At 41.8% G+C, this 13,318-nt stretch overlaps 1 protein-coding gene across 1 annotated transcript in view; it reads right to left on the bottom strand.

The window, feature by feature from the left end:
- Positions 1-248: 248 nt before the first annotated feature.
- The window catches only part of LOC124616680, a 40,524-nt gene continuing 27,454 nt past the window's right edge, over positions 249-13,318 (bottom strand). The window contains exons 4-5 of the mRNA XM_047145010.1: positions 6,160-6,370; positions 249-1,168 (exon numbers count right to left, since the gene is read on the bottom strand). Coding sequence (XP_047000966.1) covers positions 479-1,168; positions 6,160-6,370 — 901 coding nt within the window. The 3' untranslated portion in view covers positions 249-478. The remainder of the gene's footprint in view (positions 1,169-6,159; positions 6,371-13,318) is intronic.

The raw sequence follows: 13,318 nt of genomic DNA on the forward strand, positions 1-13,318 counted from the left end.
CAACACTACTGAGTGCTCATTGGCTGCCGGATGATGCGTGACATCAGGTGCATACAACAAGCCTAACTTGACTTCTGTCACTTGTGACTCCAGTTATAATTGGTATTTTCCATGTACATGAAAGGATGCATTAGATATAGAATTTCCATTACAGAAAAATTAGGAAATACTTGTAAAACAACTGCACATATTGATTACAACTAAATGTAATAAATTTTTAATCATTGTTGATACATGGTCATGAAGGACAAAGACAAAAGGAAAAATTAGTTTCTTCTGGTTATGTTTTGCTACTGACCAGGACTATTCGTAGATTAGTGATTTGAAATTATGATTATTTAACATATTGGTTGCCACATGCATAGTGATGGATATTTCACTGTCGGGTCAGACCATGGTGTAAGACATAAAGGTCTATTGTTGTCAGCGGCCACATGGCAGTCAGCATATTAAAAGCTGAAACAGGTTTCCTTAAGTATTAAATATGTCCATTTTCTATGGCATATTTTACATTATCTGCTAGCCGCTTGATTGTTTGCTTATTTGTTAATGGGGGAAACTTCCAAATTTCATGCAGCGGAATAAACTCTTTCCCTTCCATTAAATTCAGTTTCGGTTTATCAGGCTCATCCAGTGTGCTCTCTGCCACAGCTTCCAATGACATAATGAATCCAAAAGCAGAGAATTGTTTTACTTCTGCTTCAAATATTTCATATGGGTAAACAACTTGTGGATCAGATCCCAAATCCTGAATCATTTCAGAAAGGCTATGGTGATAGGTTTTAAGCAGATTTGAAATATTTGAATCTCTGAATTCCTTGGATGTGCTTGAATAAAGAAAGAATGAGAGATCACATACTGGATTTGCCCAGCGTGACATTTGAAAATCAATTATACGAAGATCTTTTATATGTTGCTCATCAGAACCACCGTAAAGAAATAAAAAGTTTGGGCCCCATGCATCTCCATTCAGAATTACAGAGTGCGGATTGTCAGACTTAACAAGATCAATGGCTTTATCATAGACTGCACTTTCACAGAATTCTCTCATCTTTTGTTCATATACACTGTCAGGATATTCTAAGGAAACTGCCTGCATAGAATAATTCAGTATATTTTTCATCATTCCTTGGTACCATTCTCGCTGCGCTTCACTGTAGAGAACTTCCTGTAATAAAGGATTGTTATTAAGTATTTCTAACTTACTTAAACAATATTTAAGAATAATTGGGTAACAGAAGAGACTGAATTTAATTGATGAAAGGAAAAAATGCAGTAAGTGAAGCAGGCAAAAAGGAATGCAAACGTTTCAAAAATGAGATCGACAGGAAGTGCAAAATGGCTAAGCAGGGATGGCTAAAGGACAAATGTAAGGATGTAGAGGCTTATCTCACGAGGGGTAAGATAGATACTGCCTACAGGAAAATTAAAGAGACCTTCGGAGAAGAAATGGGAGATATGATAATGCGTGAAGAGTTTGACAGAGCACTGAAAGACCTAAGTCGAAACAAGGCCCCGGGAGTAGACAACATTCCATTAGAACTACTGACAGCCTTGGGAGAGCCAGTCCTGACAGAACTCTACCATCTGGTGAGCAAGATGTAAGAAACAGGCGAAATTCCCTCAGACTTCAAGAAGAATATAATAACTCCAGTCCCAAAGAAAGCAGGTGTTGACAGATGCAAAAATTACCAAACTATCAGTTTAATAAGTCACAGCTGCAAAATACTAACGCAAATTCTTTACAGACGAATGGAAAAATTGGTAGAAGCCGACCTCGGGGAAGATCGGTTTGGATTCCGTAGAAATGTTGGAACACGTGAGGCAAAACTGACCCTACGACTTATCTTGGAAGATAGGTTAAGGAAAGGCAAACCTATGTTTCCAGCATTTGTAGACTTAGAGAAAGCTTTTGACAATGTTGACTGGAATACTCTCTTTCAAATTCTGAAGGTGGCAGGGGTGAAATACAGGGAGCGAAAGGCTATTTACAATTTGTACAGAAACCAGATGGCAGTTATAAGAGTCGAGGGGTATGAAAGGGAAGCACTGCTTGGGAAGGGAGTGAGACAGGATTGTAGCCTCTCTCCGATGCTATTCAATCTGTATATTGAGCAAGCACTAAAGGAAACAAAAAGAAAAATTCAGATTAGGTATTAAAATCCATGGAGAAGAAATAAAGACCTTGAGGTTCGTCGATGACATTGTAATTTTGTCAGAAACAGCAAAGGACTTGGAAGAGCAGTTGAACGGAATGGACAGTGTCTTGAAAGGAGGGTATAAGATGAACATCAACAAAAGCAAAACAAGGATAATGGAATGTAGTCGAATTAAGTCGGGTGATGCTGAGGGAATTAGATTAGGAAATGAGACACTTAAAAGTAGTAAAGGAGTTTTTCTATTTGGGGTGGAAAATAACTGATGATGGTCGAAGTAGAGAGGATATAAAATGTAGACTGGCGATGGCAAGGAAAGCGTTTCTGAAGAAGAGAATAATTAATGAAGAGGTACTGAATAGAATTGGGGAAAAGAGGAGTTTGTGGCACAACTTGACTAGAAGAAGGCATCGGTTGGTAGGGCATGTTCTGAGGCGTCAAGGGATCACCAGTTTAGTACTGGAGAGCAGGGTGGAGAGTAAAAATCATAGAGGGAGACCAAGAGATGAGTACACTAAGCAGATTCAGAGGGATGTAGGCTGCAGTAGGTACTGGGTGATGAAGAAGCTTGCACGGGATAGAGTAGCATGGAGAGCTGCATCAAACCAGTCTCAGGACTGAAGACCATAATAACAAACAACAATAATTACAAAGCTGACCAGCCAAATACTAAATATAAAATTTGCCCCAAGAATTATTCATGGTGTAATTTAGTGTGACAGATTAGATATAAATTGTGTTATGTAGGTGGTTTGGTGTCAGGAATGTATGGATTACATTTTCAGGCCGAATTTAAAAATTGGCTACAGAAATTAGGAGCTGGATTTCTGTTTACACATAAAATAAAAATACAGCAAAGAAAAACATGCAAACCTCAGAAAAACGATACGATAGTCTTTTATACTATGGTCGTACAACTTCATGCAGTAGACTGACGACACATATAGGCTCAAGTAAAAACACAGAGTTAAAATGTTCAGTAAAACAAATCATCTTTCTAATAAAATTCTGATTCCATAAATTACATTTTGGAATGCTACACTAATTACACTATTAAAATAACATGAAACAGATATATTTGTCATGCAGATCCTCAAGGGCTGAATCACATCTGCAAGAAAAACCTGTGAGCTTATGCTTGTCAAATCTTTTTTTATGTTACATTGACTCTTAAACTTGGAACAGACTAAGTTGCAAATAACTATCAGATATTCAAGAACATAGTTTTCTATGAAGATATAAGAACAACTGCATGATAAATAATTATTTTATAAGCTATCTGAACCATACTTGTATGTTTCCGGGAAAAGTAGAAAATTTTGCACTGTGATATCTGTGTAGGATGTGCAATGTGTATCTGATTTGTATAAGAAAGGAAATCTTGTAAATGTGGTTAATCTAAGCAACATAAAGGTAGAGTGAATACTCATTTTCTTTTATCTTTTTGAGTTCTGCTCTTTCCTCATGCACCAGATGTATAATCCTACCTGCGGACAAAGGCTCCACCACTGTTGTTTTGATCCGCAAGGATTACCTGGCAGAAGGACTCTGCAAGCTGTGAGATACTTCCACATACAAACCTTGTCACAGTGACCCCACTCCAGAAATCCAGCAGGATCTCCAGTCACTGTTCAAATCCTTCGGCCCATCCCAGAACCTCTCCCCTGAGTCCATCTCTCTACTCACCCCTACCACTCCCCACACTCCTACCGCCTACATGGTCCCTAAAGTCCATAAATCTAACCACCCAGGATGCGCCATTGTGGCCAGCCACTGAGAGAATTTCTGCTCTCATACACCAACACCTTCAACCCATTACCCAGAAAGTGCCTTCCTCCATTAACTCTCCACAGATCCTGTCCCTTTACCACATGATGCCCTGCTCATCACTACTGATGCTACCTCCCTTTACAGTAACATTCCTAATGCCTATTGCCTTACTGCAATTGAACATGACCTTTCCCAATGCCTGATGGATTCCAAACCAACAACCTCTTACCTAGTCACCATGACCAACTATATCCTCACCCACAATTACTCCTTTGAGGGCATTACGTACAAACAAAGCCAGGCACAGCTATGGGCATGTGGCACTATCCTATGCCAACCTGTTCATGGGCAATCTAGAGGAATGCTTCCTAAAAACCCAGAATCCTAAATCCCTCACCTGGTTCATATTCACTTATGACATCTTTGCGATCTGGATTGAGGGCGAGGACACTTTATCCACATTCCTTCAGAACCTCAACAACTTCTCCCCCATTTGCTTCACCTGGCCCTACTCAACCCAACAAGCCACCTTCTTATTTTTTGACCTCCACCTCAAAGATGACTACATCAGTACCTCTATCCATATCAAACCTAATAACTACCAGCAAAAATTCCACTTTGACAGCTGCCATCCATTCCATACCAAAAAGTCCCTTCCGTACAGCGTAGCCACATGGGATCGTCGCATCTGCAGTGATGATTGGTCCCTCTCGAAATATATTGAGGGTCTCATTGAACCCTCCCAACCTTGTACAAAAACAAATCTCCTGTGCCTTATCTTTCCAGTCTCTCACCACCTCCCAAAGTCCTACCGTCCAGCCACAGAGGAACATTCCCCTCTTAACTCAGTACCATGCAGGAATAGAGCAACTGAATTAATTCTCCGCCAGGGTTTCGACTACCTCTTATCATGCCCTGAAATGAGAAATGTCCTGCCCACTATCCTATTGACCCCTCCCACAGTGGTATTCCGCTGTCCACCGAACCTACACGATATACTCATCCATCCTTACACAACCCCTGCTCCCAACCCCTTACCTAATGGCTCACACCTTTGTAATAGATCAAGATACAAGACCTGTCCCATACGTCTTCCCACCACCACCTACTCCAGTCGGGTCACAAACATCACCTATCCCGTCAAAGGCAGGGCTACGTGTGAAACCAGTCATGTGATCTACAAACTAAGCTGCAACCATTGTGCTGCATTCGTGACAACCAACAAGCTGTCTGTCCACATGAATAGCCACCGCGACAAACTGCGGCCAAGAAACAAGTGGACCACCCTGTTACTGAGCACACTGCCAAACATGACATCCTTCATTTCAATGACTGCTTCACAGCCTGTGCCATATGGATCCTTCCCATCAACACCAGCTTTTCTAAATTCCGCAAGTGGAAACTTTTCCTGCAATACGTTCTATGTTCCAGTAACCTTCCTGGCCTCAACCTTTGTTAGTCACTGTCCTCACCCATCCAGCCTCTTCCCTGTTCCCATTCCAGTACTACACAGCCGTCATTTCACCAGCACACCCAGTCTTTTTACTCCTCTCCTTTTCCGCTACTTCCCCCCTCCCCACCTCTTCCCTGCCCTCCATCTAACCTGCAGCACTTAACTGTCTGCCACCCTTACCATACTATCCCTTCCCCTCCCCACCCTAGCCTCCTCCTTACCCCCACCCAGTCGCCACTCCCATCACGAACTGGTTCTGCTGCTTGTGGTGTGGTTTCATTGCCTGAGACTGCAGTCATGTGTGTGAGTTGCTTTTTTTGCATATGTGTGTGTGTGTGTGTGTGTGTGTGTGTGTGTGTGTGTGTGTGTCCATTATTTACAACGGCCTTACTGACCGAAAACTTCATTTGTGGTAGTCTTTGTTGTGCCTATCTGCAACTCAGCATGCCCACTATATGGTGAGTGGCAGTTTTCCTTTTCATAATATTGTTACATTCCATCCTAGATTTTCCATTGTAGAATCTTTTCTTTGAAACTTAGGTCAGCAAGATATAACAGCACTGATGAGGCATTTTGCTTGTAAATTAAAAAAGTTTTCAGGCTTTTGATTTATGAATGTCTTCTACTCAGTCACCTCTATTTGATGAGTACTGATCTGTCCTTTTATGTGTTTTAAGATTAATCCCGCTGTACAATACCTGTTTCCTAAGGTATAAGTGTGACACATTTCAGAATTCAATCCACTGTTTCATTTTTATTGAGTACAGATGTTAACGTTACCTCCAAATTGTGTGCAGCTGCTCTGAATTCTTCCAATTCCTGGTCTTTCATAGCAAATGAAAGAGCATGGAACTTAGCGATACATTTCAGAACTTCTGCACAATGTTCAAAGTTATATGTTTCTTGTCCTTTGGCTGGCTGGAAACCAAGCACACTCAGGTCTTCCAAAACAATGTAGTCATGCTCACCATCTGTAAATGCCTTATAGCACCTGTGAAATTGAAATATCGTATCAGAGAACTCAAAATGTAACTTTTATGGTATGAAGCCCATGAGCAATTGAATTAGAGATAATCATAATGTTGGAGAGCACTCCTGCCACCAAGACAAATAGAACAGTTCACGGTATCATGCAACTGCAATTTAGGTGATACAGTCAAATGCAGTACGAGAAACACCCACAGTAAGAGTGCATATGATCAGAGCCAGTCAGTTGTTGCCCAATTCACAATGATGCCCTCCATCTCTGAAGTCGTGCAAACACTGCACTATTCAAGTGTTTATCTTGAAGAGTGTAACATAATTATCAAAAAATTGCTACTGCTTGAGCCAGCTGTAGTGGGTAATAATGTGTTGTTCATAGCGGATTGCCACTGACTATCACGTACTGTAACAGTTCATAGACATACCACAGGGCAGCATATCATTTGCGGATTCAATGCTGGTCAACACAAATTGAGGCTTTCTCCAGTGGAGGATTTCACATAGGGTAAAATGGGGTCTATAATAGAAATCCCACCATGCCTCACTCAAAATGATACAGGAATCTACTGTTGGACCATGTGCATCCATTTGTTCCACTACAGCACCTGTAATTTGAGGAAGAGATGCACCACCCCATTACTCCTAATCTATGTTAGAATGGTTAGACAAACAAGGTCATATATGTTCAAACAAATTTCAGTCATCATGTAATTCATCCCAAAATATTCAACTGGGTACCTGCCAGCCGCCTTCAGGTAAGCCATCAATGACTGACGAAGACTTCCTCTATTCCGCAAGTATGGTGTGAGTTTTCTGCACCTGTGAGTGTTCCGCACATGAGTCAAAATAAAGTTGACGAACGAACCACGCTTCCTGGCAGCAGCGCCCTTGCTGGTGGATCTGTGGAACTCGGGTGTCCTCTGCATTACTGCTTGCTGCAGCTGTTGACACGCTCTGTCATCTTCAATTAGAACAAATTGTGGAGATAATGGGGTTCCATGCACTGTCCAACTGGTCGCCACTATTATGGTTCATCAGCTTTTCTGCCAGGTGTATTTACACAGTTTCTTTAATAATGGAATGCCAAAAAGATGTTGCTGTGGTCAGAATCATAGTTCTGTCACTCTCAGTTGAATGTACAGTGGAAATACAGTGTTCAGCAATTGTGGTCTTGCTTGGTTGCAAAAGACGAGTGCAACATTGATGTTCAGTGCATCATTCTTTTACAGTGCATATGGTCTGTCCTGTGTAAGCCATATCACATTGACAAGGTATTTTGTAAATTCCAGCCTTTTGCAATAGCAAGTCATCTTTCACTGAGCCCAAAAGGTCTGCAATCTTAGATGATGGATGGAAGATCACTCTCACCCAAAATTTACTAAGGATTCTTGCTGTTTTAAACGAAATGTTGCCCACAAAAGGAAGAAAAGCTAAAGATTTTCCCAGTGTGTTCTCCTCTTGGTCCACTGCCTAATTCTTGGTTTTAAATGAAAATGCTGTCAATCTGCTGGGTATAATATCAATTCTTTTCTGCAAGCTCTTTAGGCAAACTATTGTGACCTGAGACAATGGAGCTCCATATATAAGTGTTTTAAGCACAGTGATGTCTGCCCTGTCTTGTCCTGTCATGTTGACATGTATGTAATACACTGATTGCTAGTCTGGGTCGGTTTGTCTTCATGTAACGCACACTACCTGATAAAAATATGAAGCGCCCAGGTATGCACCAGTGACAAGTATGTAAATTATTAGAGCTGCAGTTCTGTGCGACAGGTAGAATGGCCGCCAAAATCCTTTTCTGTTGTTCATGGGTAGGGCTTATCAGTGGCGTGAACAGCGTCGGATGTCGTGTTATTACTCTGAAGGATACGAACGTAGTGCACGCTTGCATGAGACAGCATTATCAGCACCTGACAGAGTTTGAAAGCGGCCTCAGTGTGTCTCTCCAGTCGGCCAGCTGGTCGAGTCATGCGGTATTTGGAAATGTGTGGTATTAGGGTCGGATCTGTGTGGTATTAGGGTGTGACAGTGACCTGATATTGGACTGCTTCAGAACGTGAAGGCAGGGGTACTCGTCATTGAGGTTCCAGTGGACCATCTCTGACTGCCACCTGGGAAGATCTCCAGATTTTGCATGAAGTACTTTGTAACCTATTAACATCTGCACCTTCTGTCCGAGAACGAGTGCCGGACACCCTGGCACATTCTGTGTCATCCCACACCATCGGTTTCAGACCAGCAGCAGCAGGATTAGGGAATCACCGTGCGTTGCATAGGCTGCCGATAACGCGAGAGATGAACGGCTGTGTCTGCAGAGGTGCAGTGACTGGGAAGACACATGCTACCAAAGGATGGCCTCACATTTGTTTTCAGCGGTGAGCAGGAGTCCTGCACTTCGTTGGCGAGTACGATGACGACCTGCGGAGAGGTCCCTGTGTTATCACATACCCATACCACCCCCCCCGAGTGCGACAGGAGATGACAACTTGACACTTGCAAATACAAATCAGTTTGAGTGGGCTTACAATAAACTGAATGGCCCAGAGAGCCATCATTCTTTCATGTAACCAAGACATCCAAGAAAGGGAGACAACCAATTTTCACTGTTTCCATAGTGAGCCAAATGGAATTGAGGTAGTGAAGAAACTGCATCAATTTATCATCTCCATGAAGCCATACTATGAAAGAATCATCCACATACTTCCAAAATTCAATTGATATAAAGGTAGCTGATTCAAGTGCGCTGTCCTTGCAACCCTCCATAAAAAGGTTTGCCACCAAGGCTGCCCATGGTGACGCTGTCAATCCGTTCTAAATATTCTTGACTGAAAATAAAGTAGGTTGAGGATAAAGCTTGCCAAAACAGAGCAGTTATGTCCATCTGAAACCTGTTGTCAGTTAGTGGCAAAGAATGTTCAAGAGGCACATGTTCAAAAAGTGATGCCATATCAAATGGTCAGAACTGCTAAGATGGAAAGTCCCTGGCCTATTGACCCACCAACAGTCTCAGCAAAGAAGCGAGAAATTTGGCTAAGTCATATGTAGGAGCTCCAATGTTGCTCACAATTGGACGTAATGGAAAACTTTCCTTCTGAAATTTTGGAAGGACATAAAGTCTTGGTGATACACAACTGTGTGGTCTTAACCTCGTAATGATCTCTTGTGGTAAGGAGGAGGAATTCAGCAGTGCAGAAGTTTATCGTTGCACACGTCCTGTATGGCCGTAATCAATCCTCCTATAGGCAGAGTCACTTAGCAGACCATACGTTTTATCATCATACATACTGTGAGGTTAAATTACTACATTAAGGAGGAGCTTTGAAAAGGGCGTGGTAAGTTTCCCTTCTAATTTCTTCTGCAGAATTCGAAGGTGATGCACAGCTTCATCAACACCACTCGCAGATATTAGAGGTGATGCTCTAGGTTTAGGTGCAAAATTGAGTCCTTTGCTTAGTGCAGACAGTATCAGATCATTCAGATTTTTTTCTGTTATATTAACAACGGAAGGTTGGGCAGTTACCTCTTGTGACGACAATGGCTGTGGCAACAGACAATCAAATTTTGACATTGCTGAAAATTTGTATTCTTATGGATTCAGTCAAACTTGGCCAAAGTCATTCCATCAACCCAATCCCATGATACAGGAAAAAAATGTGTTACAACTTTAAGATGTAACCTGTTTTATGTTCAAGAAAGAACAGACAGACAGCGTTGCAACATGCAGCTCTTTGTCTCCCTTGGTGGCCAGCCTTTTTAAGAAGAATTCTGAGGAGAGAGAGCACTTGAATAAACCAACTGTGTTTTGGAGGTATGTGAATGATACTTTCATATTGTGGCCTTATGGAGAAGAGGAGATAAATTGATGGAGTTTCTTTACCATTTCAACTCCATTCACAACATTCGGTTCACTATGGAAATGGAGAAAGATGGCCGTCTGCCTTGCTTGGATGTCAAGATTACACAAAAGAATGATGACTATCTGAATAGTTTATCATAAGCCCACTCATACTGGTTTGTATTTGCAAGCGTCAAGTTGTTATCACACATCACAAACTGTGGGCATGCTTAAAATAATCTTACACAGAGCATACACTGTGTCAGTTTGAGATAGTTCGCCTAAAGAGCTCGCCCACCTAATGACAACTTTCAGAAAAAAATGGATATTTCACCCAGCAGATTAATGGGACACTGTCATTTAAAACCAAGAATCAGGAAGTAGATAAATGGACAAAACATAGCAGCTTTAGCTTTTCTTCTGTTTGTGGGCAACATTTTGTTTAAAACAGCAAGAATCCTCAGTAAATTTCTGGTGAAAGTGATTTTCTGTCAAACCACCTAAGATTCCAGACCTTTTGGAATCGGTGAAAGACGACTTTCTATTGCGGAAGGCTGGAACTTACAAAATACTTTGTAATGTGGAAAGGCTTACATAGGACAGACCACGCTCACTGTGAAAGAACATTGCACTGAACTTAAACACTGCGCTCAAGTCCACTATTGCAGAACACTCTAGTTCTCTTGGAGTTTCAATCGAGAAAGACAGAACTATAATTCTGACCACAGCAACACCGTTTTGGGATGCCATTATTAAAGTATCTGTGGAAGTACACCTGGCGAAAAGGGAAGACATTCCATTAGTTCTTGTGTCTTGCAGAGTCCATGCCATAGTATGTCATTACTGTCATCAGAGTGAAAGGGGTTGCTGTATGCTAATAGGTATGTTTGGGTACTTCGATTGCTCATGGGTGTACATTACAACACAAAAATAAATTTTGTTTCCTTAAAATAATATTTTAATGGGTCTGAAGAAACTGTACATAGTCTGAAAGCACAATTCCTAGTTTTGTAGATGACTTAACTATGGTGGAAGTCATATCATATGTCAGTAAATTATGCTTTTTAAGTTACAAACATACTTGCAGTGACAAATGATCTGAGATTTCAGGCTTTCAGAACTAATGTTGCCCCTGTCAGGAGCTAAGGATGTTAGATTTTTAAAAAAAGAATTACAATTCTGGCAAACATAGTTCTGGAAGAGCTAAATTATTAAAAATCGAAGTCCAGAGATGTATTAAAGTTAACAAAGAAGTGCAGAAAACATGAAAAGAATTTGGAAAATGAACTTAGGTTTTCTTTTTAAAGTCCAAGTTACACACAAGCATTTGAGGGTTACAATGGGTAAGAGCAGTCGTAACTTCCATCATGGAAAGCCTTGTGTCTCTCGCGAAGAAAAGAGGAAGCTATTTGTGTGCCTTTTTTTCAAATAATTTCTGTTTGTGGCTACCTCAGCCACCTTAGCTGATCAACATAAAACTCTGCACTAACAGCTTCCATAAGAAGTATTAAATTAATAATCCTTTATTTGCCATTTGACTTCAAAGGTGCACCAATAAACACAAATTTTGTTACCAGTATGACTCTCAAAAGATAATTAAGTCATTTTCAATTTGCATTTGATCTGCGTTGTATGTGCTTTCCATTAAACTGCCACAGCACAGACTTTTCCGCGGCGTGTCTCATAAATTGTGACAGCAAGCATGTAATCCTGAACTGTATTTTATACACACATCAAAGAAAGTTTTGGCATCACCCTGGTTCCCAGAACTCCTCAAGGTAAATATTGACTGTGGATATTGTATCACAGATGCAGTCCCTTTGACTGTTCAGAAGTTCCGAGCAGCATCTATTAGACGGAGGGGGTCTGAGAGCCAATCAGTTACAGTCATTCCACCAGGAATGAGGTACACGGCTCATGTTGTCTGTAGTTCAACATTGCCTAGACAGTCAATACAGCAGTTCAGTCACATCCACATTGTTACTTTCTGCCAGGAAGGGCTCTCAACAAGGGAAGTGTCCAGGTGTCAAGGAGTGAACCAAAGTGATGTTGTTCAGACGTGGAGGAGATAAAGAGAGACAGAAACTGTCGACAATATGCCTCGCTCAGGCCGGTCAAGGGCTACTACTGCAATGGATGTCTACTACCAACAGATTATGGCTTGGAGGAACCCTGACAGCAATGCCACCATGTTAAATAATGTTTTTCGTGCAGCCACAGGACATTGTGTTATGACTCAATCTGTGCGCAATAGGCTGCATGATACACAAATTCACTCCCGACGTCCATGGCGAGGGCCATCTCTGCAACCACGACACCATGCAGCGAGGTACAGATGGGCCCAACAACATGCCAAATGGACCGTTCAGGATGGGCATCATGTTCTCTTCACTGATGAGTGTCACATATGCCTTTAACAAGACAATCATTGGAGATGTGTTTGGAGACAACCAGGTCAGGCTGAACACCTTAGACACACTGTTCAGTGAGTGCAGCAAGGTGGAGGTTCTCTACTGTTTTCGAGTGGCATTATGTGGAACCGACGTATGGCGCTGGTGGTCGTGGAGGGCGCAGTAACAGCTGTACAATACGTGAATGCCATCCTCCAACCGACAGTGCAACCATATCGGCAAGGCATTCGTCTTTATGGATGACAATTCGCGCCCCCATCATGCACATCTACATCTACATCTATACTCCGCGAGCCACCTTACGGTGTGTGGCGGAGGGTACTTATTGTACCACTATCTGATCCCCCCTTCCCTGTTCCATTCACGAATTGTGCGTGGGAAGAACGACTGCTTGTAAGTCTCCGTATTTGCTCTAATTTCTCGGATCTTTTCGTTGTGATCATTACGCGAGATATATGTGGGTGGTAGTAATATGTTGCCCATCTCTTCCCGGAATGTGCTCTCTCGTAATTTCGATAATAAACCTCTCCGTATTGCGTAACGCCTTTCTTGAAGTGTCCGCCACTGGAGCTTGTTCAGCATCTCCGTAACGCTCTCGCGCTGACTAAATGTCCCCATGATGAATCGCGCTGCTTTTCGCTGGATCATGTCTATCTCTTCTATTAATCCAACCTGGTAAGGGTCCCATACTGATGAGCAATACTCAAGA

The sequence above is a fragment of the Schistocerca americana genome, chromosome 5 (genome assembly GCF_021461395.2).
Source record: "Schistocerca americana isolate TAMUIC-IGC-003095 chromosome 5, iqSchAmer2.1, whole genome shotgun sequence".
NCBI lineage: Eukaryota > Metazoa > Arthropoda > Insecta > Orthoptera > Acrididae > Schistocerca > Schistocerca americana.